Raw genomic sequence first — 26,483 nt, 5'->3', positions numbered from 1 at the left:
CACTTCCTGATAAAAAAGATCAGAAAGGTACTTCCCTACTTCCCTACATCCCTGAGGAAACTAAGAAAGTGGTTATTTCCTCCTTGATCCACTCTAAGTTGGATTATTGTAACAAGCTCTATCTGAATGCCCAGAAGCAATGTCTGAAGAAACTGCAGGCGGTCCAAAATTCAGCCGCTCGCCTTTTGCTGAGCCTCTCCTGGCATAAATCCATCTCTGAAGAAATCCGGAAGTTGAACTGGCTTCCAGTGGGGCAACGGATTAAATTCAAGGCACTCTGTGTGGCTTTTAAGGCCTTGACAATGAAAGGCCCGTTGTTCCTGCAGAAGCTTTTTAGGTGGTGCCAGCCAGGTAGATCACTTGGTTCCACAGGTGCTAAACTACTTACAGTGCCGAAAATTCGGACCCTGTAGTGGGGAGGGCGGAGTTTTCATTATGGCACTTCTAAACTGTGGAACCTGCTGCCATCCGAGATCAGAAATGCCAGTTCTCTTTTGAGCTTTAGAAAAAACTTGAAAACCTGGTTGTTTCAGTGAAGGGAGCTGGTTGGGGATCTGCTCATGGTTCTAGCGCCGAGACACCATTTTGGTATTTGTGCGCTTTATAAATATCATTATCATCATCATCATTATCATTATCATTTTGTGAACATTTAAAACATTTTTATTTATTTATTTGAAAAGTTTTATATAGCGCTGCAAGACCCGGGGGTAGCAGAGCGCTTTACATGAGCATTAAGATTCCAGTCGGTATAGTAGATTCAGCTGGATCAAAAAATATACAGACATTACACATTAAAACACTTCTTAAATAAGCAAATAGGCTAACGTTATGGCCCTGAATAGAACAGAATGACACAACAGACTGTTAGCACAGAAACAATAAAAAAAGGCAAGAGAGCTAAAGAAGGGTCCTTTACCCGGGACAAGGCTTTCGTTTATGTAGTCCGAAACATGCAGCACAGCTCACATTAGGAAAGTGGGAAAGGGAGAAATCGGGGCTGTTAAGGCGAGGAAGCGAAGAACAAAATCGAGTGAAATAGGGTTGGAGGGAGCAAAAGAGAGGAGAAGGGAGCGACAGGTTTGGGGGAGATTGAGGGGGAGCTAGAGGTAAGGGTTAAAAAGAGGGAGGGTAGCATTCGAGTGGAGAGAAAGTCTAGGAGAGAGAGAGGGGAAGAGTCAGACAGAAAAAGACTGTCAGGGGGGAATAAATGACTGGGGATGAATAAAGAGTTGAATGCAGCGATTACGGACCCCAGTTTTTGGAGGTAAGGTGGGATTTGAAGTCTTTTTTTAAAGCTGTGGTACGAGGGGTTGCAGCGCAGGTCTCTGGGGAGGGCATTCTAGATGATCGGGGCGTTTCCGGAGAAGGAGCAGGATTGTGTGGAGCTCCTATTTGATAGGGGGGACGAGAAGTAGAGCATTTGAGCTTCTCGTCTGCCGGGAGCAGCCGCTTATTCAAGTTTGTCGGAGAGATATAGCAGGGTTTGTTGGTGGAGGGCTTTATGTGTAATGCAGTCTGTCTTGTATGCAGATCTTCCCTCAACGGGTAGCCAGTTTAGGGCCTTGAGGGCTGGGGTGGTGTGGTCGAAGCGTTTGCAGTCGGTGATTAGCCTGGCGGCAGAGTTGAGCACAGATCTGAGGGGGGCAAGGTGTGTTTTGGGGATTCCAGTGAGGATAGCATTCCCATAGTCTATTTTGGAGAGGACTAGGGATTGGACAACCCATTTAATGTCGTCCGAAGGAATGAAGGGTTTGAGTTTTTTAAGATGCCAGAGAGTGCAAAGAGCTCCTTTTGCCTCGTTCTTAATGTGGTTGTTAAGAGTGAGTTTGTTGTCGATATTGAAGCCAAGTGATTTTGCTGAGTTAGATAAGGAGAGCGAGCAGTTCAGTGCATTGAGGTCAGAGAGCCAGCCTTGGATGGGGAGCTAGTTGTTTTATGGTGAGAAGAGAATGATTTCGGATTTATTAGGGTTAAGTTTGAGGTGATTGGAGAAGAACCAGGAATGGATAATACTCAGGGCATTGTTAAGGTGAATAATATCGGAGTGGGATTTGATCTTGTAGTACAGTTGGGTGTCGTCCGGGTAGAGATGGTAGTTAATTCCTGCTTGTTTCAGAATGAGGGTAAGGGGTTCCATAAAGATGTTGAAGAGGGAGGGAGAGAGAATAGAGCCCTGGGGTACGCCTAGGGAGACCTACGTTGGGTTGGAGAAGCAGTCCTTGATTTTGATTTGTTGTGTTCTGTGTTGGAGAAAGGAGGAGAACCATTTGACGGCTAGACTGTCGATGCAGAAACGGGTTTCGAGTGAGTTAAGTAGAGAGGCGTGGTTAACTGTATCGAAGGCAGCGGAGAGGTCAAGGAGAATGAGAAGGCAGGACTCCCCATTGTCAAGGAACCTGTGGAGGTCGTCGACAATCTTGAGCATGGCTGGTTCGAGGCATGTGGGCTGCTGAATTCATATCTGTGCATAGATCGCCGCCTAGTGTTGGGTCCGGATGATTGCACATTGTTGTCCTGGAAGAGTCTTCGAAGTATCACGAGATAGGTGGCTCCTCCCCTGGACTACAGTGCGCATGGGCATCGCCTCCATCCCCAGATTGTTTTTTTCCGCCATTGGGTTCGGATGTGTTTCGGTTCCCTCTGTCGGAATCGATAGTTGTTTAACTTTCCTAACTTGAGACCAAAAGGTCTTTAGGATTCGCGTCGGTATTGTCCATCGTTCGGGTTTGTTTATTCTAGGCTCCGAACACTTGCTGCCTTCCGCGTGCTGTCGGCGCGGACGGGCCTACACGACGCTCCAGACATGGAACGAACTCCGTTCAAAAGGTGCCCGGTGTGCACCTCAAAGTATTCACACCTCGACGTGCACCCCGTGTGCAACAAATGTCTGTCGCCGGACCACGTTGAGGCCAGGTGTATGGCCTGCTCCAAGTTCCGGTGTAAGAAGACTCTCAAGCTTCGTCGGGCCGCAAGACTCCAGGCCCAGCTATCAGCGCCCCCGCCGGCCAACATCTTTGAAGAAGACGTTGATGACGACGATGTCCTACAAGTTTCAGACTCCAACCCGGCGTCGGAAGATGAAAACTACGACGCGGGAGACGAGGAGTTTGAGGAAGTAGTCGAGGAGGTAGGGGACGACGACGGGGCCATTGCCACCGTAGAGGGTAGCTCAGAGGAGGAGCATCCTCAGACTGACTTAGGGGTCAATCCCCATTATACGGCCCAGGACCTCAATACTCGTCCCACGGCCCCGCCTCCGGGATCGGCCACGGACATTGGTGATGCGCCACTCCCGGTACAGAAACCGAAAGTGAAGCCATCAGGGTCCGCACCACCGGTATCGAAACCGAAAGTGAAAGTCGCAATGGTGGGACCAAAGGCTCCAGAGGCCTCAGCGCCTAAAAAATCCAAAATGGCCGCCGAGATCAAGAGCCACGCCAAGATGGCCGACCCGAAGACCCCGGTGTCGAAGCCGAAGGCGAAGACGCCCGACATGGCTGCGTCGGCGCCGAAGATGGTCGACGCTCTGAAGAGCCGCGTCGACGCTAAGAAGGTCGATGACCCGAAAAAAGCATTGAAGAAGCGTCAAGACGACCCCAAAGCTCTTGCAGCGCCGAATCCGGTCGACAAGGCCAAGGGTGGTGAGGTGTCGGCTCCGAAGACCGTGCCTTTGATCGCCGACCCGACTCCGGACTCGGAAGAATCGCTCGAGCCGGCCCAGCCCTCGCCGTCCTTTACCAAGAAGGTCACGGAGTCCCTTCAACGGATTCGGAAGGAAACATTGGCTCCCGAACCGAAGGATGTGGTGCCGAAGCCTCCACAAAAGCCGGCAAAGGCGCAGACGCCGATCCACTTCACGCTGCCGCCGAAGACGACGCCGAAGGCTTTCGCCCCAAAACAGGGAGCCGGGGTGCCCTTGAAGCTGGTGCCGACGCCTAAAGCGTCATTGGTGGTGCCGAAGCCTCGGCTCCAGCCACTCGTGGACGAGGAGCGTCGAGAGGTTGTCATCGACGCCAGCACGGGCAAACTCTCTCTCCTTAAAAGGAAAATCACCCCGGAGCCAGTATTGGAACATTTTCGTATTCCACTCAAAAAGAAGTTGGACTCTGCGGGTACTTCTGCCCCTATGGAGCCTGCATCTCCACAAAACCTAGATCTCTCACCAACTCACTCTAACGCTGGGGAGGGTGACGGAGATGAGGAGGAGGAGTACAATTATCCAGCGTACTCAGATCCGGAGGAGGTCAATGAACCATGGTCTGCTGGAGGCGACCCTGAGGACCCTCAGCCAGGACACGAACCGCAGCTTTTTGCAGCAAAAACTTCTCCAACAGAGGACTCTGCGGCCTTCAATGCTCTAATTGAGAGAGCTGCGGCCAATCATGATGTAGACCTCCATGCGGACCCAGTGGATGTCGATTTTCTGTTTGACACTTTTTCGGTGGCTGAAAAGACTGTCAAAACATTGCCTATGCTCAAGGGAGTGCTGAAGCATGCGCCTGAGGTTTTCAGGGAGCCCACCCGGGCGCGAGTCATCAATCCTCGTACTGACAAAAAATACAAGGCAGCGCCCACTGATCCAACGTACATCAAGGGACACTTGCCGCTGGACTCTTTGGTGGTATCCAACGCACGCAAGCGGGCAAACTCGCAGACCACGGGTGATGCTCCTCCCCCAGACAAAGAATCAAAAATCTTTGAAGCCTCAGGAAAACGTATTGCTGCGCAGGCAGCTAATATTTGGCGCATTTCAAACACGCAAGCCCTACTTGCACGCTACGATAGGGCGCACTATGACACCCTAGAAACACTTCTGCAGCACTTACCTGATCAGTACAAAGAGGGAGCTGAAATGTTAATTCAGGAGGGGAAGCTAATATCTAATGCTTCCATTAAGTGCGCACTGGACGTGGCCGATACCGCCTCCAGGGCTATAAACACTAGTGTGTTGCTGCGTAGGCATGCATGGCTTAGAATATCAGGTTTTAAACCAGACATTCAGACAACCATTTTAAATCAAACAGTTAATCCAGACCACTTGTTTGGCCCTGAAGTGGATGCAACCCTTGAAAAAATGAAGAAAGACACGGACACTGCTAAGTCTATGGGGGCCCTACAGTCCCAGAAGTTTCGGGGTGGTTCCTTTCGCCGCTCCACTAACAGAGGCACCTCAAGGGGTCAGGCATCACAATCCACGCAGTACTATAAAAGCAACACCCAGACCTCATACACCAACAAGGGTAGAGGTGGCTACAGGGGCAACAACGTCAAAGGCAGAGGACGTGGAAACAACAGCTCCAGGTCCTCCACCACCAACAAACAGTGACGCCTTGTCACTGCCCCCCGACCACACAACACCGGTCGGGGGGAGACTCCAGCAGTTCCTGCCCGCGTGGAAATCCATCACCACGGACAGGTGGGTCAAGTCTCTCATCCAATACGGTTACTGTCTGGAACTTACTTCCACTCCGCCAAACATACCTCCAAGAAACCGTCCTATGTCCGGCGAGCACTTGCACTTGTTGCAGCAGGAGGTCAAAGTCATGCTGCAAAAATGGGCAATAGAGCTCGTGCCTCTGCAAGAAAGGGGAACAGGAGTTTACTCTCTGTACTTTCTAATCCCCAAAAAGGACGGATCCCTCAGGCCCATCCTGGACCTCAGGCCCCTCAACTGGTACATTCTGTCAGAACACTTCCATATGCTCACGTTGCAGCAGGTTCTCCCCCTGCTTCGGCAGGGGGACTTCCTGGCTACTCTGGATCTCAAGGATGCATACTTTCACATTCCCCTGCATCCTTCACACAGGAAGTACCTAAGATTCACTATTCAAGACCAGCACTACCAGTTCAGGGTTCTGCCTTTCGGGGTCACCACAGCGCCACGGGTTTTTACAAAGTGCCTGGCGACTGTGGCGGCGCATCTAAGACGCCAGAACGTCCACGTCTATCCCTATCTGGACGACTGGCTCATTCAGGCAAAGTCAGAACAACAGTGCGCCGACCACGTGTCCCGCACCATTCGGCTCCTGCACGATCTGGGATTCTCACTGAATTACCCAAAATCCCATCTCCAACCCGCCCATATACGGCAGTATCTGGGCGCGACGATAGACACTCTGGCAGCCACTGCGCAGCCAAATTCAGTGAGAATCGCCAGTATTCAGACGCTGATCCAACGTTTCAGACCTCAGCACTCGCTTCCGGCGAAGGTGTTCATGCAGTTGATTGGCATGATGGCCTCCTGCATCGCCATTGTCCCGCACGCGAGGTTACACATGCGTCCGCTCCTGGAGTGCCTAGCACGTCAGTGGACTCAGGCTCATGGGCAACTAACAAACCTAGTGTTGGTGAGCGGTCGGGCGTACAACTCTCTGCATTGGTGGAATCCACAAAACCTTTGCAAGGGCCGACCGCTTCAAGAGCCAGTGCCACAGATTATCCTGACAACGGACGCCTCTCTCCAAGGATGGGGAGCGCATGTACTCCACTACACAGTGCAGGGACTATGGACGCTACAGCAAAGGAAGATGCACATCAATGTATTGGAACTGATGGCAATCTTCATGGCCTTGAAGGCATTCAAAGTGTTCGAGGCATGTGGGCTGCTGAATTCATATCTGTGCATAGATCGCCACCTAGTGTTGGGTCCGGATGATTGCACATTGCTGTCCTGGAAGAGTCTTCGAAGTATCACGAGATAGGTGGCTCCTCCCCTGGACTACAGTGCGCATGGGCATCGCCTCCATCCCCAGATTGTTTTTTTCCGCCATTGGGTTCGGATGTGTTTCGGTTCCCTCTGTCGGAACCGATAGTTGTTCTATTTCTACTCGAGACCAAAAGGTCTTTAGGCTGGGCGTCGGTATAGTTGCGTGCGGGTTTTCTTTCTGACTCTCAGCTCCGATTTCTTGCTGCCCTTCCACGTGCCTTCGGCGCGGACGGGCCTACATTACACCTCTAGCCATGGAGCGGACTCCATTTAAAAAGTGTCCGCTGTGCCACTCAAAATATTCGCACCTCGACGTGCACCCTGTGTGCAATACCTGCTTGTCGCCGGATCACCGCGAGGACACCTGCATGGCGTGTTCGAAATTCCGGAGCAAGAAGACATTGAAAATTCGCCGGGCCAATCGACTCCAGGCTCAACTATCGGCTGCGGCGCCCCCTCCAGAAGACATTTTCCAGGAATCTGTCGAGGTAGAAGACGACGCGCAAGACTCGGACTCCGGTCCCGTGTACGATGAGGAGACCTACGACGCGGGTGAGGAGGACTTTGACGAAGTCTCCGACGAGGTAGGGGACGACGATCAGGCTTGTGCCACGATGGGGGATAGCTCAGAGGAGGAGCATCCCCGACCAGACTCAGGGGTTATACCCCTTCAAACGGCCCAGGTCGAGGGATCGCCTTCGGGCCTTACCCAAGATCTCACTATAAGTCCTACGTCCCCGCCTCCGGGCCCGGTCACGGACATTTCGGAACCATCACTTCAGTTGATAAAACCGAAAGTGAAGCCAACTGGTCACGCGCCATCGGATCCGAAACCGAAACCGAAAGTGGCGCAGGTGATGAAGGTTCTGGAGGCGTCAAATACAAAGGCATCCAAAATGGCCGACCAGAAGCGTCGCGCCAAAATGGCCGACCCGAAACCATCCGGGTCGGCGCCGAAGGCGAAGATCTCAGATGCGGCTGCATCGGCGCCGAAAGGGGTCGTGGACCCGAAGACGGCTCCGAAGAAACGTCAGGGCGACGACGCCGATGGGCATGGGCCGCCGGCACCGAAGAAAGTGCCCTCTGTCGTTGTGGATCTCGAGGATGAGGATTCGCTCGAGCCAGTCCAGCCCTCTCCAGCCTTCACAAAGAAGGTGGCGGAATCCTTGCAGCGGATTCGAAAAGCCGGGGTGGTTCCCGCTCAGGACACTGTGGCGCCTCAGACTACCGCGGGCCACAAGCCTATCCGTTTCACTCTCCCGCCCAAGTCGGCGCCGAAGGCCTTCGCGCCGAAGCCGGGCGGACCCGCTAAGGAACCATTGACACCCAACGCTGCCTCAGCGGTGCCAAAGCCTCGACTCCAGTCACTTGCGGTCGAGGAACGTCGTGCGGTGTTCATCGACGCCAACACCGGAAAACTGTCGCTCCTCAAGAGGAAGATCACGACGGAGCCGGCGTTGGAACCCTTTAAGATCCCTCTTAAAAACAAGAAGGACTCTGCGGGATCTTCGGCTATGGTGGAACCTGTGTCCCCCCAGGCCCTGGGGCACTCGCCGGCGCATTCAGTCGCAGTCGATGCCGACGAGGAGGATGCCGAGTACACCTATCCGGCGTACTCGGATCCGGAGGAGGAGCCTGTGCCCTGGACCACCGGGGCCGACAACGAGGACCCGCAGTCGGGTCAGGACACTCAGCTTTTCGCCGCCAAGACGTCCCCTACAGAAGACTCGGCGGCCTTCAATGCACTGATAGAGAGAGCTGCGGCCAACCACGACGTCGAACTACACTCCGACCCCGTGGATGTGGACTTCTTGTTCGACACCTTCTCGGTGGCTGAAAAGTCGGTCAAAACGCTGCCGATGCTTAAGGGGGTGCTCAAGCATGCCGCAGAGGTCTTCAGGGAACCCACACGGGCGCGTGTGGTCAACCCTCGGATCGACAGGAAATATCGGGCAGCACCCACAGATCCAACGTATATCAAGGGACACTTGCCATTGGACTCCTTGGTCGTTTCCAACGCTCGGAAGAGGGCAAACTCTCAAACAACTGGTGACGCTCCTCCCCCAGATAAAGAGTCGAAAATCTTTGAAGCCTCAGGCAAAAGGATCGCTGCACAGGCAGCTAACATCTGGAAGATTTCTAACACCCAAGCCCTGCTCGCACGTTATGATAGGGCACATTATGACACACTTGAGGCCATCCTACAACACCTACCTGACCAATACAAGGAGGCAGGGGAGATGCTTATTCAGGAGGGTAAACTCATTACTAACGCATCCATCAAATGTGCACTGGATGTGGCAGACACGGCCTCCAGGGCTATCAATACAAGCGTGTTGCTTAGACGCCATGCCTGGCTTAGGATTTCGGGGTTCAAACCCGACATCCAGACTACTATACTAAACCAAACAGTCAATCCTGACCATCTGTTTGGCCCTGAAGTGGATGCCTCCCTGGAAAAAATGAAAAAAGACCAGGAAACTGCCAAGTCAATGGGGGCTTTACAAAGTCAGCAGTTTCGGGGTGGCTCCTTTCGCCGCTCAAATTCAAAAGGCACCTCAAGAGGACAGGCATCCCAATCCACACAATATTACAAGGGTAACACCCAAGCCTCGTTTAACAACAAGGGCAGAGGTGGTTACAGAGGCAATAATGTCAAGGGCAGGGGACGTGGAAACAATGGCTCCAGGTCCACCACCACCAACAAGCAGTGACGTCTTGTCACTGCCCCCCGACCACACAACACCAGTCGGGGGGAGACTCCAGCAGTTCCTGCCGGCGTGGGAGTCCATCACCACAGACAGGTGGGTGAGGTCTCTTATCCAGTACGGGTACTGTCTAGAGCTTACGTCCATTCCACCGGACATACCGCCAAGAAACCGTCCTATGTCCAGCGAGCACTTGACCTTGTTGCAGCAAGAAGCTCTACTCATGCTGCAAAAAGGGGCGATAGAGCTCGTTCCATTGCAAGAACAGGGAACAGGGGTTTACTCCCTCTATTTTCTCATCCCCAAAAAGGACGGGTCCCTCAGACCGATCCTGGACCTCAGGCCCCTGAACTGGTACATCCTCTCGGAGCACTTCCATATGCTCACGTTGCAGCAGGTGCTTCCCCTGCTTCAACAGGGGGACTTCCTGGCTACACTGGATCTGAAGGATGCATATTTTCATATCCCCCTGCATCCTTCACACAGGAAGTATCTCAGATTCACAATCTTAAACCAGCATTACCAGTTCAAGGTTCTGCCGTTCGGGGTCACCACAGCACCAAGGGTATTTACAAAATGCCTGGCGACCGTGGCGGCGCATCTCCGTCGCCAGCACGTCCACGTCTTTCCCTACCTGGACGACTGGCTCATTCAAGCAAGGACAGAACAGCAGTGCGTCGACCACGTGTCACGCACCATTCATCTCCTGCACGATCTGGGATTCTCTCTGAACTACCCAAAGTCCCATCTCCAGCCCGCCCACGTGAGACAGTATCTGGGCGCGACAATCGACACTCTGGCAGCCACTGCGCAGCCAAATTCAGTGAGAATCGCCAGTATCCAGGCGCTGATCCAACGATTCAGACCCCAACACTCGCTTCCAGCGAGGGTGTTCATGCAGTTGATAGGCATGATGGCCTCCTGCATCTCCATTGTCCCGCACGCGAGACTACATATGCGTCCGCTTCAGGAGTGCCTGGCACGTCAGTGGACTCAGGCTCATGGGCAACTGACAGACCTAGTGTTGGTGAGCGGTCGGGCGTACAACTCTCTGCATTGGTGGAATCCACTAAACCTTTGCAAGGGCCGACCATTCCAAGAGCCTGTCCCACAGATTATCCTGACAACGGACGCCTCTCTCCAGGGATGGGGAGCGCTTGTACTCCATTACACTGTGCAAGGACTATGGACGCTACAGCAACGGAAGATGCACATCAATGTGTTGGAACTGATGGCAATCTTCATGGCCTTAAAGGCGTTCAAAGTACATCTGTGCAACAAAGTCGTGTTGATCCGGACGGACAACATGACAGCCATGTACTACATTCTGAAACAGGGAGGCACACACTCTCCACAGCTGTCTCATCTGGCTCAGAGCATGTGGAAGTGGGCCATTCAGAGGAACATCTTCCTCATGGCAGAGCATCTCCCGGGCAAAGACAATCAAATGGCGGACCTGCTCAGCAGGCACAGCCATCAGATGCACGAGTGGGAGATACATCCATCAGTACTCCAACCGTACTTCCAAAGGTGGGGTCATCCAGAGATAGACCTATTCGCCACAAAGGAGAACGCAAAATGCCAAAGCTTCGCCGCCAGGTTCCCACACCCGCAATCACAGGGCAATGCGATGTGGATGAACTGGTCAGGCAGATTTGCGTACGCTTTTCCCCCAGCACCTCTGATACCGCTGGTGGCACGCAAGCTCAGGCAGCACTCGATGACTCTCATCCTGGTTGCTCCAACGTGGGCTCGCCAACCATGGTACACCACGTTTCTCGAACTCTCTGTGGTACCGCATCAAAGGCTTCATCTCACTCCCAGCCTTCTGACGCAGAGCCATGGCGACATTCAGCACCCAGATCCGCAACAGCTCAACCTGGCGATCTGGCTCCTGAAGTCCTAGAGTTTGGCTACCTCAATCTTCCTCCCGATTGCATGGACATCATTCGGGAGGCAAGGAAGCCCACTACTAGAGCTTGTTATGCGGCTAAATGGAAGAGGTTTGTCATCTACTGTGCTAACCACAATATTGACCCGCTAGATGCTTCCATTCAAAACATCATCTGTTACCTTTTTCACCTGTATCGATGCAATCTAGCGTACTCTTCCATCCGCATTCACCTGTCTGCTATGGCAGCATACCTCCAGAATAGGCAGCACCTGTCACTCTTTAAGGTCCCTGCTATCAAGGCCTTTCTGGAAGGACTCAAAAGGGTCATTCCACCAAGGACCCCACCAGCTCCAGAATGGAACCTCAATGTGGTTCTTACGAGGCTGATGGGTCCTCCCTTTGAGCCACTGCACTCTTGTGAGCTTCAGTTTCTGACTTGGAAGGTTGCGTTCTTAGTAGCAATTACATCGCTACGGAGGGTTAGCGAGCTGCAGGCGCTCACCATCCAAGAACCTTTCTTCCAAGTACATGCTAACAGGGTGGTGCTCCGCACTAACCCTAAATTCCTACCCAAAGTGGTATCACAATTCCACATGAATCAAACAATTGAATTGCCGGTGTTTTTCCAAAACCCAGAGACGCTGGCGGAGCGCATGCTCCATACACTTGATGTGAAACGGGCTTTAATGTACTATGTAGACAGGACGAAAGATTTCCGCAAAACCAAACAACTTTTTGTTGCTTTTGCCACACACCACAAGGGAAACGCTATCTCCAAAGCGGGGATTGCTAGATGGATAGTAAAGTGCATTCAGATCTGTTACGCTAAAGCTAAGCGCACTCTCACTATCCCACCGAGGGCCCACTCCACCAGGAAGTTAGGGGCCTCTATGGCTTTCCTAGGTAACATTCCCTTAGAAGATATCTGTAGAGCAGCCACATGGTCTACCACACATACTTTCACTAAACACTACTGTGTAGACGTGCATTCCAAACAGCAGGCAGCTGTTGGTCAGGCTGTTCTAAAAACGCTTTTTCAAACTGCTGCAGCTGGCACGGGCGACCGCCGATAATGGAGGGACTGCTATGTATTCTATGCACAGATATGAATTCAGCAGCCCACATGCCTCGAACTGCAAATGCTACTTACCAGTATGCATCTGTTCTTGGCATGTAGGGCTGCTGACATTCATATCGCCCACCCTCCTCCCCGGCGCCTGTAGCAGCTGCAGTGTTCATTCATATATACACATATGCTCATAGCATGGCCATCACTCTCATTCTTCACTCCATCTCTGCCAATGGCTAAAAACAATCTGGGGATGGAGGCGATGCCCATGCGCACTGTAGTCCAGGGGAGGAGCCACCTATCTCGTGATACTTCGAAGACTCTTCCAGGACAGCAATGTGCAATCATCCGGACCCAACACTAGGTGGCGATCTATGCACAGATATGAATGTCAGCAGCCCTACATGCCAAGAACAGATGCATACTGGTAAGTAGCATTTGCAACATCTGTGCAACAAGGTTGTGTTGATCCGGACGGACAACATGACAGCCATGTACTACATTCAGAAGCAGGGAGGCACACACTCTCCGCAGCTGTCTCATCTGGCTCAGAGCATGTGGAAGTGGGCCATTCAGAGGAACATCTTCCTCATGGCGGAGCATCTCCCAGGCAAGGACAATCAGATGGCGGACCTGCTCAGCAGGCACAGCCACCAAATGCACGAGTGGGAGATACATCCATCAGTACTCCAACCGTACTTCCAAAGGTGGGGTCATCCAGAGATAGACCTGTTCGCCACAAAGGAGAACGCAAAATGCCAAAGCTTCGCCGCCAGGTTCCCACACCCGCAATCGCAGGGCAATGCGATGTGGATGAACTGGTCAGGCAGATTTGCGTACGCTTTTCCCCCAGCACCTCTGATACCGCTGGTGGCACGCAAGCTCAGGCAGCACTCGATGACTCTCATCCTGGTTGCTCCAACGTGGGCTCGCCAACCATGGTACACCACGTTTCTGGAACTTTCCGTGGTACCGCATCAAAGGCTTCATCTCACACCCAGCCTTCTGACGCAGAGCCATGGCGACATTCAGCACCCAGATCCGCAACAGCTCAACCTGGCGATCTGGCTCCTGAGGTCCTAGAGTTTGGCTACCTCAATCTTCCCCCCGATTGCATGGACATCATTCGGGAGGCTAGAAAGCCCACTACTAGAGCATGTTATGCGGCTAAATGGAAGCGGTTTGTCATTTATTGTGCGAACCACGACATTGACCCGCTGGATGCTTCCATTCAGAACATCATTTGTTACCTGTTCCACCTGTACCAATGCAATTTGGCGTATTCTTCCATCCGCATTCACCTGTCTGCAATGGCCGCATACCTCCAGAATAGGCAACACCTATCACTTTTCAAAGTTCCTGCTATCAAGGCATTTCTGGAAGGACTCAAAAGGGTCATTCCACCACGGACACCACCAGCCCCAGAATGGAACCTCAATGTGGTTCTTACAAGGCTGATGGGTCCTCCCTTTGAGCCACTGCACTCTTGTGAGCTTCAGTTTCTGACTTGGAAGGTGGCTTTCTTAGTAGCAATTACATCGCTACGGAGAGTTAGTGAGTTACAGGCCCTCACCATCCAAGAACCTTTTTTCCAAGTACATGCTAACAGGGTGGTGCTTCGCACTAACCCTAAATTTCTACCCAAGGTTGTATCTCAATTCCACATAAACCAGACAATTGAGTTGCCAGTGTTTTTTCAAAACCCTGAGTCGCTGGCGGAGCGGATGCTCCACACCCTTGACGTTAAAAGAGCCCTAATGTACTACATTGACAGGACGAAGGAATTTCGAAAGACCAAGCAACTCTTCGTTGCCTTTGCATCACACCACAAGGGTAACGCTATTTCCAAAGCTGGTATCGCTAGGTGGATCGTGAAATGTATTCAGATCTGTTACGCTAAGGCTAAACGCACTCTCACAATTCCACCAAGAGCCCACTCCACCAGAAAGTTGGGGGCCTCTATGGCTTTCCTTGGGAACATTCCCTTAGAAGATATTTGTAGAGCAGCCACATGGTCTACCACACATACTTTTACTAAACATTACTGTGTAGACGTGCACTCTAAACAGCAGGCAGCTGTTGGTCAGGCTGTTCTCAAAACACTTTTTCAAACTGCTGCAGCTGGCACGGGCGGCCGCCAATAATAGGAGGACTGCTATGTATTCTATGCACAGATATGAATTCAGCAGCCCACATGCCTCGAACTGCAAATGCTACTTACCAGTATGCATCTGTTCTTGGCATGTAGGGCTGCTGACATTCATATCGCCCACCCTCCTCCCCGGCGCCTGTAGCAGCTGCAGTATTCATATATATATGCTCATAGCATGGGCATCACTCACATAGTTCACTCCATCTCGGCCAATGGCTAAAAACAATCTGGGGATGGAGGCGATGCCCATGCGCACTGTAGTCCAGGGGAGGAGCCACCTATCTCGTGATACTTCGAAGACTCTTCCAGGACAACAATGTGCAATCATCCGGACCCAACACTAGGAGGCGATCTATGCACAGATATGAATGTCAGCAGCCCTACATGCCAAGAACAGATGCATACTGGTAAGTAGCATTTGCATTTCCGCGCTGCATCCTTTTCTGAAACCGGATTGCAACGGGTCAAGGAGGTGGAAATTGTAGATGTGATTATCAAGCTGTCGGAAAGCGCATTTTTCCAGTACTTTAGATAGCAGGGGGAGGTTCGAAATGGGGTGAAAGTTGTTCATTCGGGTCGGCAGATGGGTTTTTGACGATGGGAGTGATTTGACCAAGCTGGAGAGAGTCGGGGACATGCCCGTGGCAAAGGAGGAGTTAATGATTGAAGTCCAGTAAAGGGTGATGATGTGTTTGAGGTTATGGACGAGGCTGGAGGGGAGAGGATCTTTGGAGTGCGAAGAAGGCTTAAGTTTGGAGATGATTCTGAGGACTTCCTGTTCAGTTACAGGGTGGAAATTTTGCCAGGATGCATTCTTTTTCAGCTGTAAGATAGGGGGAAAGGAATCAGGAGAGGTAGAGAGAAGTGTTAAAATAAAATGGAACACTCCCAAAATAATGTACATTTATTGTTTAGGCTGTAGAATATACATGGTAAAATGGCAAATAATATTTCTGTGGACAATGTATATTATCATGCGAAAGACATAAACTGTAAAAAAAAATTACTTTGAGAGCAGAAGTTTTGAGAGCTTCTGCCTAAAAAACTGGGCGAAAGAGCTCAAGTTCCTCTCCCACCAAAAAGAATCTTGGATTGAAAATTGTGCAAAAAAACACCTTCGTGTTTTTTTAAATTAGTAATTATTAAAATATTAGTCTTGCACATGATCGGAACTCTGGTATTACTTGATGTTCAAATTTTGGGATAACAACCCTTCTGGACCTGTCAGTGGTAGCCCACAGAAAACTACCCAAACAGCCAAACCTTCTCACGCGAACAAAGGCACCATCAGGCATCTGGACCCAAGGTATTTCAATCTTGTGTTCTGGCTCCTGAGGTCCTAGAGTTAGGTCGCCTGCAGAATGTGTGTCTATCCTTAAAGAGGCCTGTAGACTAACTACACAGGCCTGCTATGTGGCAAATTGGAAAAGGTTTGTCCACTATTGCCTTCCAAAACACACAGATCCACACAAACATCATTCCAAGCCAGAGTCTACTACCTTCATCAGCTTCAGACATCGGAATTTGCTTACATTTCTGTATCCTTCATCTAGCCTCAAACATAGCTTACTTACAAATTAGCAATAACTCTTCCTTGTTCACAGACCCTGTCATCAAACCTTTCATGGAAGGGCTCAAAAGGGTTGTCCTGCCCATGGTATCTCCAGCCTCTGTCTCGAACCTTCGTAAAGTACTAACTAGATTTATGGACCCTCCTTTTGAACTCCTCCACTAGTGCCCTGTGCCGTTCCTGTCTTGGAAGGTTGCCTTGCTAGTTGCTATCATGTTTTTAAGGCCTGTGAGCGAGCTTCAAGTTTTTACCCTGGAGGAACCTTTCTTCCAAATTCATATTGACATAGTACTTTATTGGACCAACCTAAAGTTTCTGCCAAAGGTGGTATCCCCTTCCATGTTAATCAAACCAAATAGCTGCCTGTTTACTTACCACAGCCACACTTCATGGCAGAAAGGTCCTACCATACTCTGGATGTCAAGTGTGCCCTCATGTACTACATTGACAGAATCAAATCCATTAGTAAAACTCAGTATCTGTTTGTCGCTTTCATCAAACCACACCGGAGGAGGCCTAGACAGATGGCTTATGATGTGTATTCAGACTTGCCACGCTAAAGCCAAAAGACAATTGCCTACCCCACTCAGAACGCACTCCACTCGCAAGAAGGAGACCTCAATGGCCATCCTTGGCAACACTCCATAGCTGAAATAAGTAAGGCAGCAACATTGTCCATTCCACACAAGTCCACCAGACATTACTGTGTAGACATTGTGACAAGCTAACTAGCAATGGCTGGCTAAGCTACGCTACAAACACTTTTTCAGTCCTCTTCAACATCCTCCAGCTTCCCACTGCTAAGGGGAGTACTACTTTACAGTCTACTCAGAGCATGCAGATCGATAGCTACTTATGCCACTAACGTAACATTACTTACCCTGTAAGCATCCGATTGTGGCATGTAGTGCTGTCTATTCACATGCACCCACCATCCTTCCCGGAAACCTCTGGTTGTTGCAGACGTTCTTTTCTCTTTCTGCATGGTCATCTATTTTTCTTTTCTATGCTCCATCTATGCGGAAATTAATCTAACAGTGGAGCTGATGCCCATTTGCATTACCAGTCACAGGAGTAGTCACTAATACCTTGTTACTTGAAAGACTTCCTAGAAGGAAAACAAGTTGCATGCGCCTGAGCCCAACATTAGATGGCAGGAGAATGCAGAGCATGTGAATCTACAGCACTACATGCCAAGAGCAGATGCTTACACAGGGCAAGCAACATATTTATTCTGGATCGGTCTGAAGCCTAGAAGGAAGTATCCATAAGGTGAGGAACCTGTAGGAAGAGTATGCATCAACCAGAAATGCAGTTTAATTTCTCCCCTCCAGTTCCTCAGTATGAGGTTATTAGGGGACCTCCTCTTTCAGCTCCATTATACGTTTCCACCTCAAAGTGATCCAAAATAGTCACCAGTGGCATCTGAACACGGTCTGTTGCCTTGTGAGCAGGTACAACTAGGAATCTACAAAAGCTGAATGTTCTATCAGAAAGCAGGTTTCCAAAGGGAAGTAATGTTCTTTTCTTCTTAAACTCCACTCTTTTGTTAAAGGGGTTCATACTAAAATTAACTGAGATAGATATTGTAGCATAAGTATTCGTTTCCTTTATCTCTATGATCACTACATTTCTAAAAATGGGCCAGTTCTTTGCATGTAGATGGCCACCACCACCTTGCAGTCACTGTTACTTCATTTCGTAGGTAACGTTTGCTAGAGGAAAGCTTTATCTGAGGCATATCATGGACGTGCACAAGGAGAAAGGCTACGAATGTACTACCTGCCATCGCCGCTTTGCCTTAAAGGCAACATTCCATGCCCACATGGTCATTCACCGAGAGAACCTGCCAGATCCCAATATCCAGAAGTAAGTGCCAGGGGTAAAAACATACTTTGCTATTTGTCATATAGGTCTGATTGTAAACAATCTGAGGTATCAGACTGTCATATTAGTAATGAGAAATTGGTTTGTCAACAGGCAAAATATAGTAGATTTATCCGTAGTGCAAAACAGGGCCTACTTTACATATTATTAGCTTGAGACAAGACTGAAAAAAATAATTCAGAGTACACTATAAAACCGTGTAGACGTTATTTATTGCATGAGATTAAATCTAGCAGAGCCACTCAGAATCTGCCCTGTATTTCCATATTTAGGGATGTGGTATTTCTATAGCGCAAACATAGCCAAAAAGCAGCAGAACACTCTACATGATCAAAGACTAGCGTAAAGTCAATGAGTGATAGGGGCCGCAGATGGGTTGTGGATAGTTAATGCATTGTGATGTAGTGCTTTTTAAAGAGGTGAGTCTTTAACTCTTTCCTAAATTGGAGCAGCGTTGGGATGGTCCTGATGGACAGGAGGAGGTTGGTCCAGATCGTGGTTGCACAGATTGAAAAGTCCTACTGCCTTGATTATTTTTTTTTTTTACACTTCTAAGGCTATAGTCTGATTGTATCCTGGCCATGAGAGATGGTGAGTTTGTATGCAAGTTAAGTGGAGATGCTGTTTATGTTGACTTTGTAAACGATGCCGCTGATTTTGGAGACGATGCGGGCTGGCAACGGGAGCCAATGGAGTTCCATCAGGATGGGGATGATATAATAAAAATATATAATAATGTTTCATGCCCTGAATGAGATGGGCTGCAGTGTGTGGGATGCCTAAAAGGGATGCCCGTGTGGAGTCCCAGACGTCATGCAGAAGGGGTTACACCATCAAAATGCAAGTGTTTGAGGCCATGAAGAGCAGTTCTGAAGTCGAGCTGGTTCCAAGCCATCTTTGTTTTTTGGCAAAGAATTCCTCGTGAGTGAGGTTGGTGTTCAAGGTCAATCCAAGTGACTTGGCATTCAATGAAAGTTGGAGTTCGGAGCCGTCAAGGTTCATGCCATTGAGCCAGGTTCGTACTGTTTCTTGTTGGTTGTTCATAGCCTCAAACAAAACCTAGACTAAGCATATACTTTGTAGTCCATAAAAAATCTTGAAGATTTATTCCTAGCTTAAGACAAAGCAGCAGATTATCGTCAAGTGATGAAACTCTGCACAATGATGGCAACCCAGAGACAAAACACAGCTTACGCATTCATACCAAGGGACAAGACCTACTCATAATACATCGTACTAGCTATCAGATTTATTTCTGACAAAAAATAAAACCTATCAGATTTATTCATTTGTCAAATTGTTCATATTGTGTGACAGGCCATTTATTAGTCCCCATTTTTTTTAACATAATCGAACTAAAAACGAGTAAGCCCCTCCCCATCCCCTGGTCAGACCACTTCCTTGTCCCATTCCATTGGCAAACCAACACCGAACCCCCCGGAGGGCCCACACCCCGTCCCCCTGAACGCCCATGGTCAAAACTAGCCTCGGAGGACTGGAAACACGAACTCGAAAGCACCACCCCCCATTCGAACCTCACCCAGTCCTAGCAGAAGAGCAATTCTCTGCCTGGATAGGAAACTCACTAGACCACGTACTACCAAGAAAAATCCTATCATTAAAAAAATGGAACCTTTAAATCCCCCTGGTTCACCCCTGAACTCCACATCCTGAAGAAAAATGCAAAGAACTTGAACGCATATGGAGAAAAGACTGGGCCCATAACAAGAAAATAGAATACAAAGAGGCCATCAGGTCCTACAAAGTTAACCTAAAAATAACCCAGGTGGAATTCTTTGTAAAAAAAATCCAAGCTTCCGCTAACTTCGAGGGAAACCTTTTGTATCGTCAAAAAACTCCTAAAAGTGCCAGATCCACTGCCCTTTTCCGACCCCTCGGGTAGCAGGTGTAACAAACTGGCAGAGTTCTTTTCCACCAAAATTCTAAACATACTAAAAACACTCCCTGCCCCCGACTATTCACTAGAGGGTCTCCCCTTAGACCCCGCAGTCAATACCCCCATCCAGGACTCCTTCTCCTCCCTGACAATGGAGATGCTCCCCCATATTTTAAACTCAATCAAAAGCGGCTCTCCACTTGACCCTGCACCTTTCAACATCTTAAAACTCGTGACACCCACCATCACCCCCCTTATCACCAACTTAATCAACACTTCCCTAGAACTGGGCATCATCCCCCCGAATTGGAAAAAGGCGACAGTCAAAGCTCTATTAAAGAAACCTCATCTGGACCCCCTAGAGCTGGGCAACTATCGGCCCATAGCCTTTCTACCTGGAATCAGCAAGGTGGTGGAGAAATTCGTTAACCAACAGCTCTCCACCATCTTCGAATCCAACAGCCTCTACACCATATACAGACAGGCTTCCGGCCTGGCCAGGGCACAGACACCGTCCTCATGGCAGTGGTTGAAGAGGCACGAATGATCCTGTATGCAGGTGGATCGGCAGCAGTGATCCTCCTAGACCTAAGCGCCACCTTCGACACGGTGGACCATTCTATCCTTGCCCATCGCCTAAACAAGATAGGAGTTAAAGGTTCAGCCCTAGCCTGTCTCAAATCCTTTTTAGAACACAGAACCTTTCAGGTCACCGAAGGCAACTTGAGATCCAAAGCCATGCCACCCCAATGTGGGGTGCCCCAGGGCTCATCCCTAAGTCCTACACTTTTTAACGTATATATGTCACCCCTGGGGGAAATTGTAGCCCCTTTCCGCAGCAACCTAGTCACGTATGCCGACGACACCCAACTCAGGGTCTCCCTAAACCAGACGGACCGCTGCCAGGTAAATCTATTCTGCTGCCTTAAAGAAATCTCGAGTTGAATGAGCAGATCAGTCCTCAAACTTAACGGAGACAAATCAGAGATCCTAATGCTAGGCAACCAATCCAAACTCAACACCTGTCTTCAATGGCCATCGTGCATGGGACCTGTTCCAACACCGAAAAAAGAATTAAAAAGCTTGGGTGTTTGGCTCTATCAAGACCTAACCTTTCAAACACAAGCTAGGAAGACCGCGGGAACCTGCTTTAGCCTTCTACGTACCACACGCAAAATCCTCCCCCTCCTACTCCCTCACTCTCAAACTCCTCGTTCAGGGTCTCATCTTGTCCAGACTGGACTACGGTAACGCCTTATATCTTGGCGCACCGAAATCGGTCATAAATAAACTTCAACTTGTCCAGAACTCAGCAGCTAGGCTGCTAACAGGCACAAAAAAACGATGTTCTGCTAAACCGCCCCTAAGCTCCCTTCACTGGCTTCCAATCCACAAGAGAATCCAGTTCAAATCCCTCTGTATCATACATAAAATCTTACAGGACAAGGGCCCCCCAATCTTGAGACCGCTGATTAAACCATATAAAGCCAACAGGATGCTCAGATCCGACCACCTCTTTCTAGCAAATGTCCCCAGAATTAGGAAAGCGTGGTCAGTAGGGCGTCTGTTCTCATACAACACCTCCAAGCTCTGGAACTCCCAGCCCATCAACATTCGCAGGGACACCAACCTACTAAAATTCCGTAAGCTCCTAAAAACCTGGCTGTTCCCTAGCCAATACCTCGAGTTCAGCGCTGGGACACCCCCGGGTAGCTACGCGCTTTACAAATACACTTCCAATTCCTGCTAGGCATTTTAAAGTCTTGTAATTTTCTAATCTAACTTTAGCAATATGGTCTACAGGCTAGTAGTAGGAAACATACATCTAACTTTCTTGTTACTTTTAAATTTTGAAGCAGCTTAGGAAGTAGTCTCCTACATTATTTGCTTGTAGAAACAATAAATTGAGAGCTTTCAAGTGATTTCTGTGTCTGAGGAAGGGTTGAAAGGGATCACTATCTCAGGATTCTGGGTTCTATGTGTAGATCCTTGTTCCATATCAGTAAATAAGTGTTAAAGAAACCAGGAATCCATGCAGTTGCCCCACAACACTGTCCAAAGACTTGTCAAGAACCCAAGGTACCAGTAGGTCCTAGAGCACCTTGGAGTATTGCCAGCAGTGCTATTAGTGTTTGAACCCACTAGATGCTCAAATTCCAATGCCCTATGCTGCACCCACATCCTTTCACTTGAAAAGGTGCCATTCTTTAGTAAAAAAACAGTTCTATTTCAGGTGTTCATATCCTTTTAGTATCAGTTTGCATTAAGCTGTCCTTTCATTCCAAGTTAAACAAGATACTGTTTTCAAGTTATAATATGTTATTAATACATTATCATGTTCACGTTCTATTTTTTTCAGGTACATCCACCCATGTGAAATTTGTGGAAGGATTTTTAACAGCATTGGTAATTTAGATCGGCATAAACTTATTCACACAGGTACCCATGAGATTATGCAAACACGATACTAAATAAAATGCATATTTGTATTGCCATTCTTTTGATTTGCATAATTTTTTACCCCGCTATGAGTTGTAGAGTGGAACATGATTGTGAATGTAATTTAAGAGGACCAGTAAGCAGCCTCTTTGTGTGCAGCTACAGCTAAATGCTGTATAACAGTCAGAACTTCAACAGTGTGACAACCCTTGAATAAATGGAGGAAGACTAGCTTACGATCTCTTCCATCTCTGTCTGCTCCTTATATACAAATAAAGAAAATGTTGAGTGGAGAGATGTTGCCTTTAGTCTTGAATTTAGTGAAGTGATATAATGCTCTTGCATTTGAAAATATGCCCATTTGCTATAGGGCTTGATTTGTTGGGCACAAGAAAATCGGGTATCAAAGTAATCCCTTTATTTTATGTTCATATATATCCTTGCATGCTAGCTGGTGCATGGTTGTTTATCAGCCCAGTAATATAAGGATAAAGAACTCCTTAATGTTGCAAATGTTTTGCCTGAATGAGTATCATCTTATATAGAACAACAAGGGCACCGATTCGAGTCAGCACAGGACCTCGGGGAACATATTATTTGAACAACAGTGGTCCCTTGCATAAAGAATATACAGGCACAAAATAAATATAGACACAATGGAAGCTATATTAAATACTGACTTGTCCAGCCGGACAGAGGTCCAATTTTTACTTTAAAGAAAATTTCACACACAACCTTTCTACGAAGTAGGGCACAAGCCTGTACCCAAACGTTTACAGATTGACATGGTGAAGTAAGTAGTCAGAAGATAGAACAGAGTTTTTTAGGCAGAAGCTATAGATTTCTGTAAGTTACACAATAACAGAAATTCAGTTAAACACCATTACTAGTCCAACATAGAAGTTTACATATTTCACAGTATATGGTGTTTTAGGTAGTCGACGGCGTTTCAATCCCGTTAAAGAATCAAAGGGATCATCATTAGGAGAAAATAATGCCTAAATGGTACAAGCTATAATAGCCAACGGTATCGCACAGGTGCGCAGCGGATACCGGCCAGGTAAATAGTGGGTATCAAGAGGATCCGTGTGGGGGAGCCTTGCGACCACGGAGCAACCAAGGTATTCAGTACCGTGTATTATTAATTATCGGAGAACACCCTCCCGAAGTGGGGAAGAATGGGTGGAGTGTGCCGGTGGATCGCTAAGTAGCGTTCGGTCTATCTACGATCAGCCTCCCGAAATAGGGAGAATTAGGCACAGCGCGCCGGCGGATCGCTCGGTCGCGTAGGGGGAAGGTGAGCCTTGTCGGTGGACTGCAGTTACTTCCCTGGTGTTTAACTGAATTTCTGTTATTGTGTAGAAGGTATCTGTGTGTGAAATTTTCTTCTAAAGTAAAAATTGGACCTCTGTAATCATTGAGCAATGTTGCATATTTATTGCTTATGATCACAGCCCCATCTCTGTGCAATTTAATACATAAATAATAATGGGCAACATCAGCAGAAGTATTAGGCTTATTCCAGTTTATTGATAGGCCAAAGTTACCTATGTCCTATATTAAGTGAAAAAGGTTAACACTCTGATCCCAAACATAAAATAAGATACGGCTGGCATACATTGATAGGAGAATCCTCTGCATCTATAATATCGTGCATGTGACTTAGAAGCTATCGAAAACGTAAAGGGTAGAGGGAACTACACTGATTCTTGCCTGTCTGAAATGGTACATGTTTTGAGATGATGTTGGTAACCCAATCTCTGACAACTGGAGCAGTATACAAAAGGCTAATCCACCTCAATATCTCTTCATCATTCTGTGTAGAGTAGACCAGGGTGAATATTAAATACCGTAGTAGAATCAAGTGCTTTTTCTGCATCCGAAAGAATGTCGATGCCAGTTTCACACTTAAAGGATGAAGCCGTGCAGAGATCATGAGATATACAGCATCCAAGCATACAACACACCTGGTCAGGCAATACCAAGCCCAATGATATCATCCCTTAGAGATAGCAGCCTCTAGCATTCTCAGCAGTGTATCAAGGTGCTCACAAAATATGAGAAGGCATTGGGTAGGACTAGACTCCTCTAGCATGGCTAACCAGTGGATTGGCAAGGATACAAACATAGTACTTATAGGAAGGCCATCACCACAGCATGCCTTGCACTTTGGCAAGTCCTGTTAGACTTTTTTAATGTCTTCAAGCTAGATTGCATCAGTTGATCTGTCATCATCCTCCAGCCAACCCACCATAAACCTGTTCCCGCGGCATGTACAGGTTGGCCTGTCTGCACTTAGAGATCAGCATAAAACATCACCATCTTTTTATAGATGCAGGTTCAATGTGCCATCTCAAAGCCAACGACTTCCTGAGAGGCCCGCAGTGGTCACAATAGTCTCACTGATGTTCTTGCTGGTAATTCATTGCACCAGTACTCAGGGTAGTGGCATATTTCCCAAAACATTCAATCTCATGATTTCCAATATCCAGATATTCTAATAGTGATGCATTAGAGGCCCATAATGATGGAATGGTCACCTCTTTCAGTTATCTAGTTTACAAGTCATTGAGCTCATCCTCCAATCCTGTAAGGTGTAAGGGAATGTATTGGAGAGCTTGTATTTGTTTGTTCTTGGAAATCCCACAGATATACTTTAATTCTTTCTAAACTCATGCTCGCACTAGAGATAGACCCAATGTTTAACTGCAAGTTACTCCAAAATACATGCTCTAATCGCTGTTTTAAATGCAGAATCCATAAGAGCCTAAAAACTGAGGTTCTATAACCTGCCATAGCAAAGCTATTGAGAATAACATTTGGGGAATTGGCAAAAGGGTCACCAAACCCACCTCTGTACAGACTTTGCATGTTTTCAGCCAGTAATCAAGTGTCAAGCACCTGTCTAGTGCTCATTGTGCAATAAGATTCAATTTACACCTCACTGCTGAGGCCAAATAAGTATAAACGAGTCTGGGGTTGCATGTCCCTTGATCAAAAGAGAACTTGCACGGCAGTTGGTTAGGCTGCTTCTTTTGGAACATTATTAAGCCTGCTTTGCATGATGATGGTTCTTGTTTGAAGGCACACAGTGGGCAGAAAATTAGATTGGTTACCAGTGAGTGATATTAATTATCCATTCCACCCTTCACTTTTATGTTTTCTTCAGTCTCTGTACCTCAGGATTCATGGTGGAAGAATGCTTGATCAGGTGCAAAATGCATTATAGCAGCCACATAGCAGCCACCGTAATCAGCGGAACACATATTCCCAGCTGCAAACATGAGAACATACGGCTCCAGATACAGAATAGTTGGTGGATGGCACATGATCTGGTGTTGACTCAGTCTGCAGCTCAGGCCCTCGAATGATAAAGCCCAAGGTTCAGAATAATTTAAAAGAATAGTGCTGGTCTCAACAACAGGCGGCACAACCCAACAGCATAGACCATGATGCCCAGTGGAGGAGCAGATAATCCTAGCTGCCAGGAGCCTGCCACTCCCTGCTACGCTCCTGAGTCCTCCGGCCCTGCACTCTCCACCAGTATATGATTTTGTGGCAGGCAGCCCATTAAGTAAGCTGGCTGCAGTTTGTCTCAGTTGACTGGTCTATGTGCCACTATACCTAGGCATCAAGACACCCAGCAAAAGACCGGCTCATTCACCGCAGGCCAACAAAGCATCAAGCAGGTCTGTCATTGTGGTACCTGGCCCTCTGTCACGCTCTGCCGCAGGCTTTTGCAATTTCAGGGCAGATGCTGTCAATGTCAACAGGTTGCACAAATGCAGTCTTCATCACAATGTCACATATAAGGGTATCTACTGGTGTATCTGTTTGTAACTCACCGGATGGAAAGATGAAGTAAATTTCATTATTTTTGTTCCAGGACAAAAGATATTTTCACAAACCCTGAGCAGACAGAGGAACTTTTTATCAGACCAGGAAATATAAATTGCATGGAACAGTAGACTAATAAGTAGAAATAAGATATTAGAAAGGGGGTGAAGGCACTCTAAAGTATTTAAACACAATACAGAGAAATTCGAAATTCTATCCGAAATGAGTGTGAATCAAGTTCAGGCAGGGAGAAATGGGTGAGCAATATAGAATTGGTTGGAATTGAAAAACGATGTAAGAATGGCATGCAATACAAATAGG

General features: G+C 48.2%; 1 protein-coding gene across 3 annotated transcripts in view; it reads left to right on the top strand.

Moving 5' to 3' along the window:
* The window catches only part of PRDM15 (PR/SET domain 15), a 502,608-nt gene that overhangs the window by 322,566 nt on the left and 153,559 nt on the right, over positions 1–26,483 (top strand). For all 3 annotated transcript variants that reach the window (XM_086935443.1, XM_086935442.1, XM_086935441.1), the window contains 2 exons: positions 17,808–17,971; positions 22,246–22,325. In XM_086935443.1, coding sequence (XP_086791569.1) covers positions 17,808–17,971; positions 22,246–22,325 — 244 coding nt within the window. The remainder of the gene's footprint in view (positions 1–17,807; positions 17,972–22,245; positions 22,326–26,483) is intronic.

Source organism: Lissotriton vulgaris, chromosome 8 (assembly GCF_964263255.1).
Source record: "Lissotriton vulgaris chromosome 8, aLisVul1.2, whole genome shotgun sequence".
Classification (NCBI taxonomy): domain Eukaryota; kingdom Metazoa; phylum Chordata; class Amphibia; order Caudata; family Salamandridae; genus Lissotriton; species Lissotriton vulgaris.
Note: the sequence above shows the minus strand (reverse complement) of the source record. Positions and strands in the feature narration are given on the sequence as shown.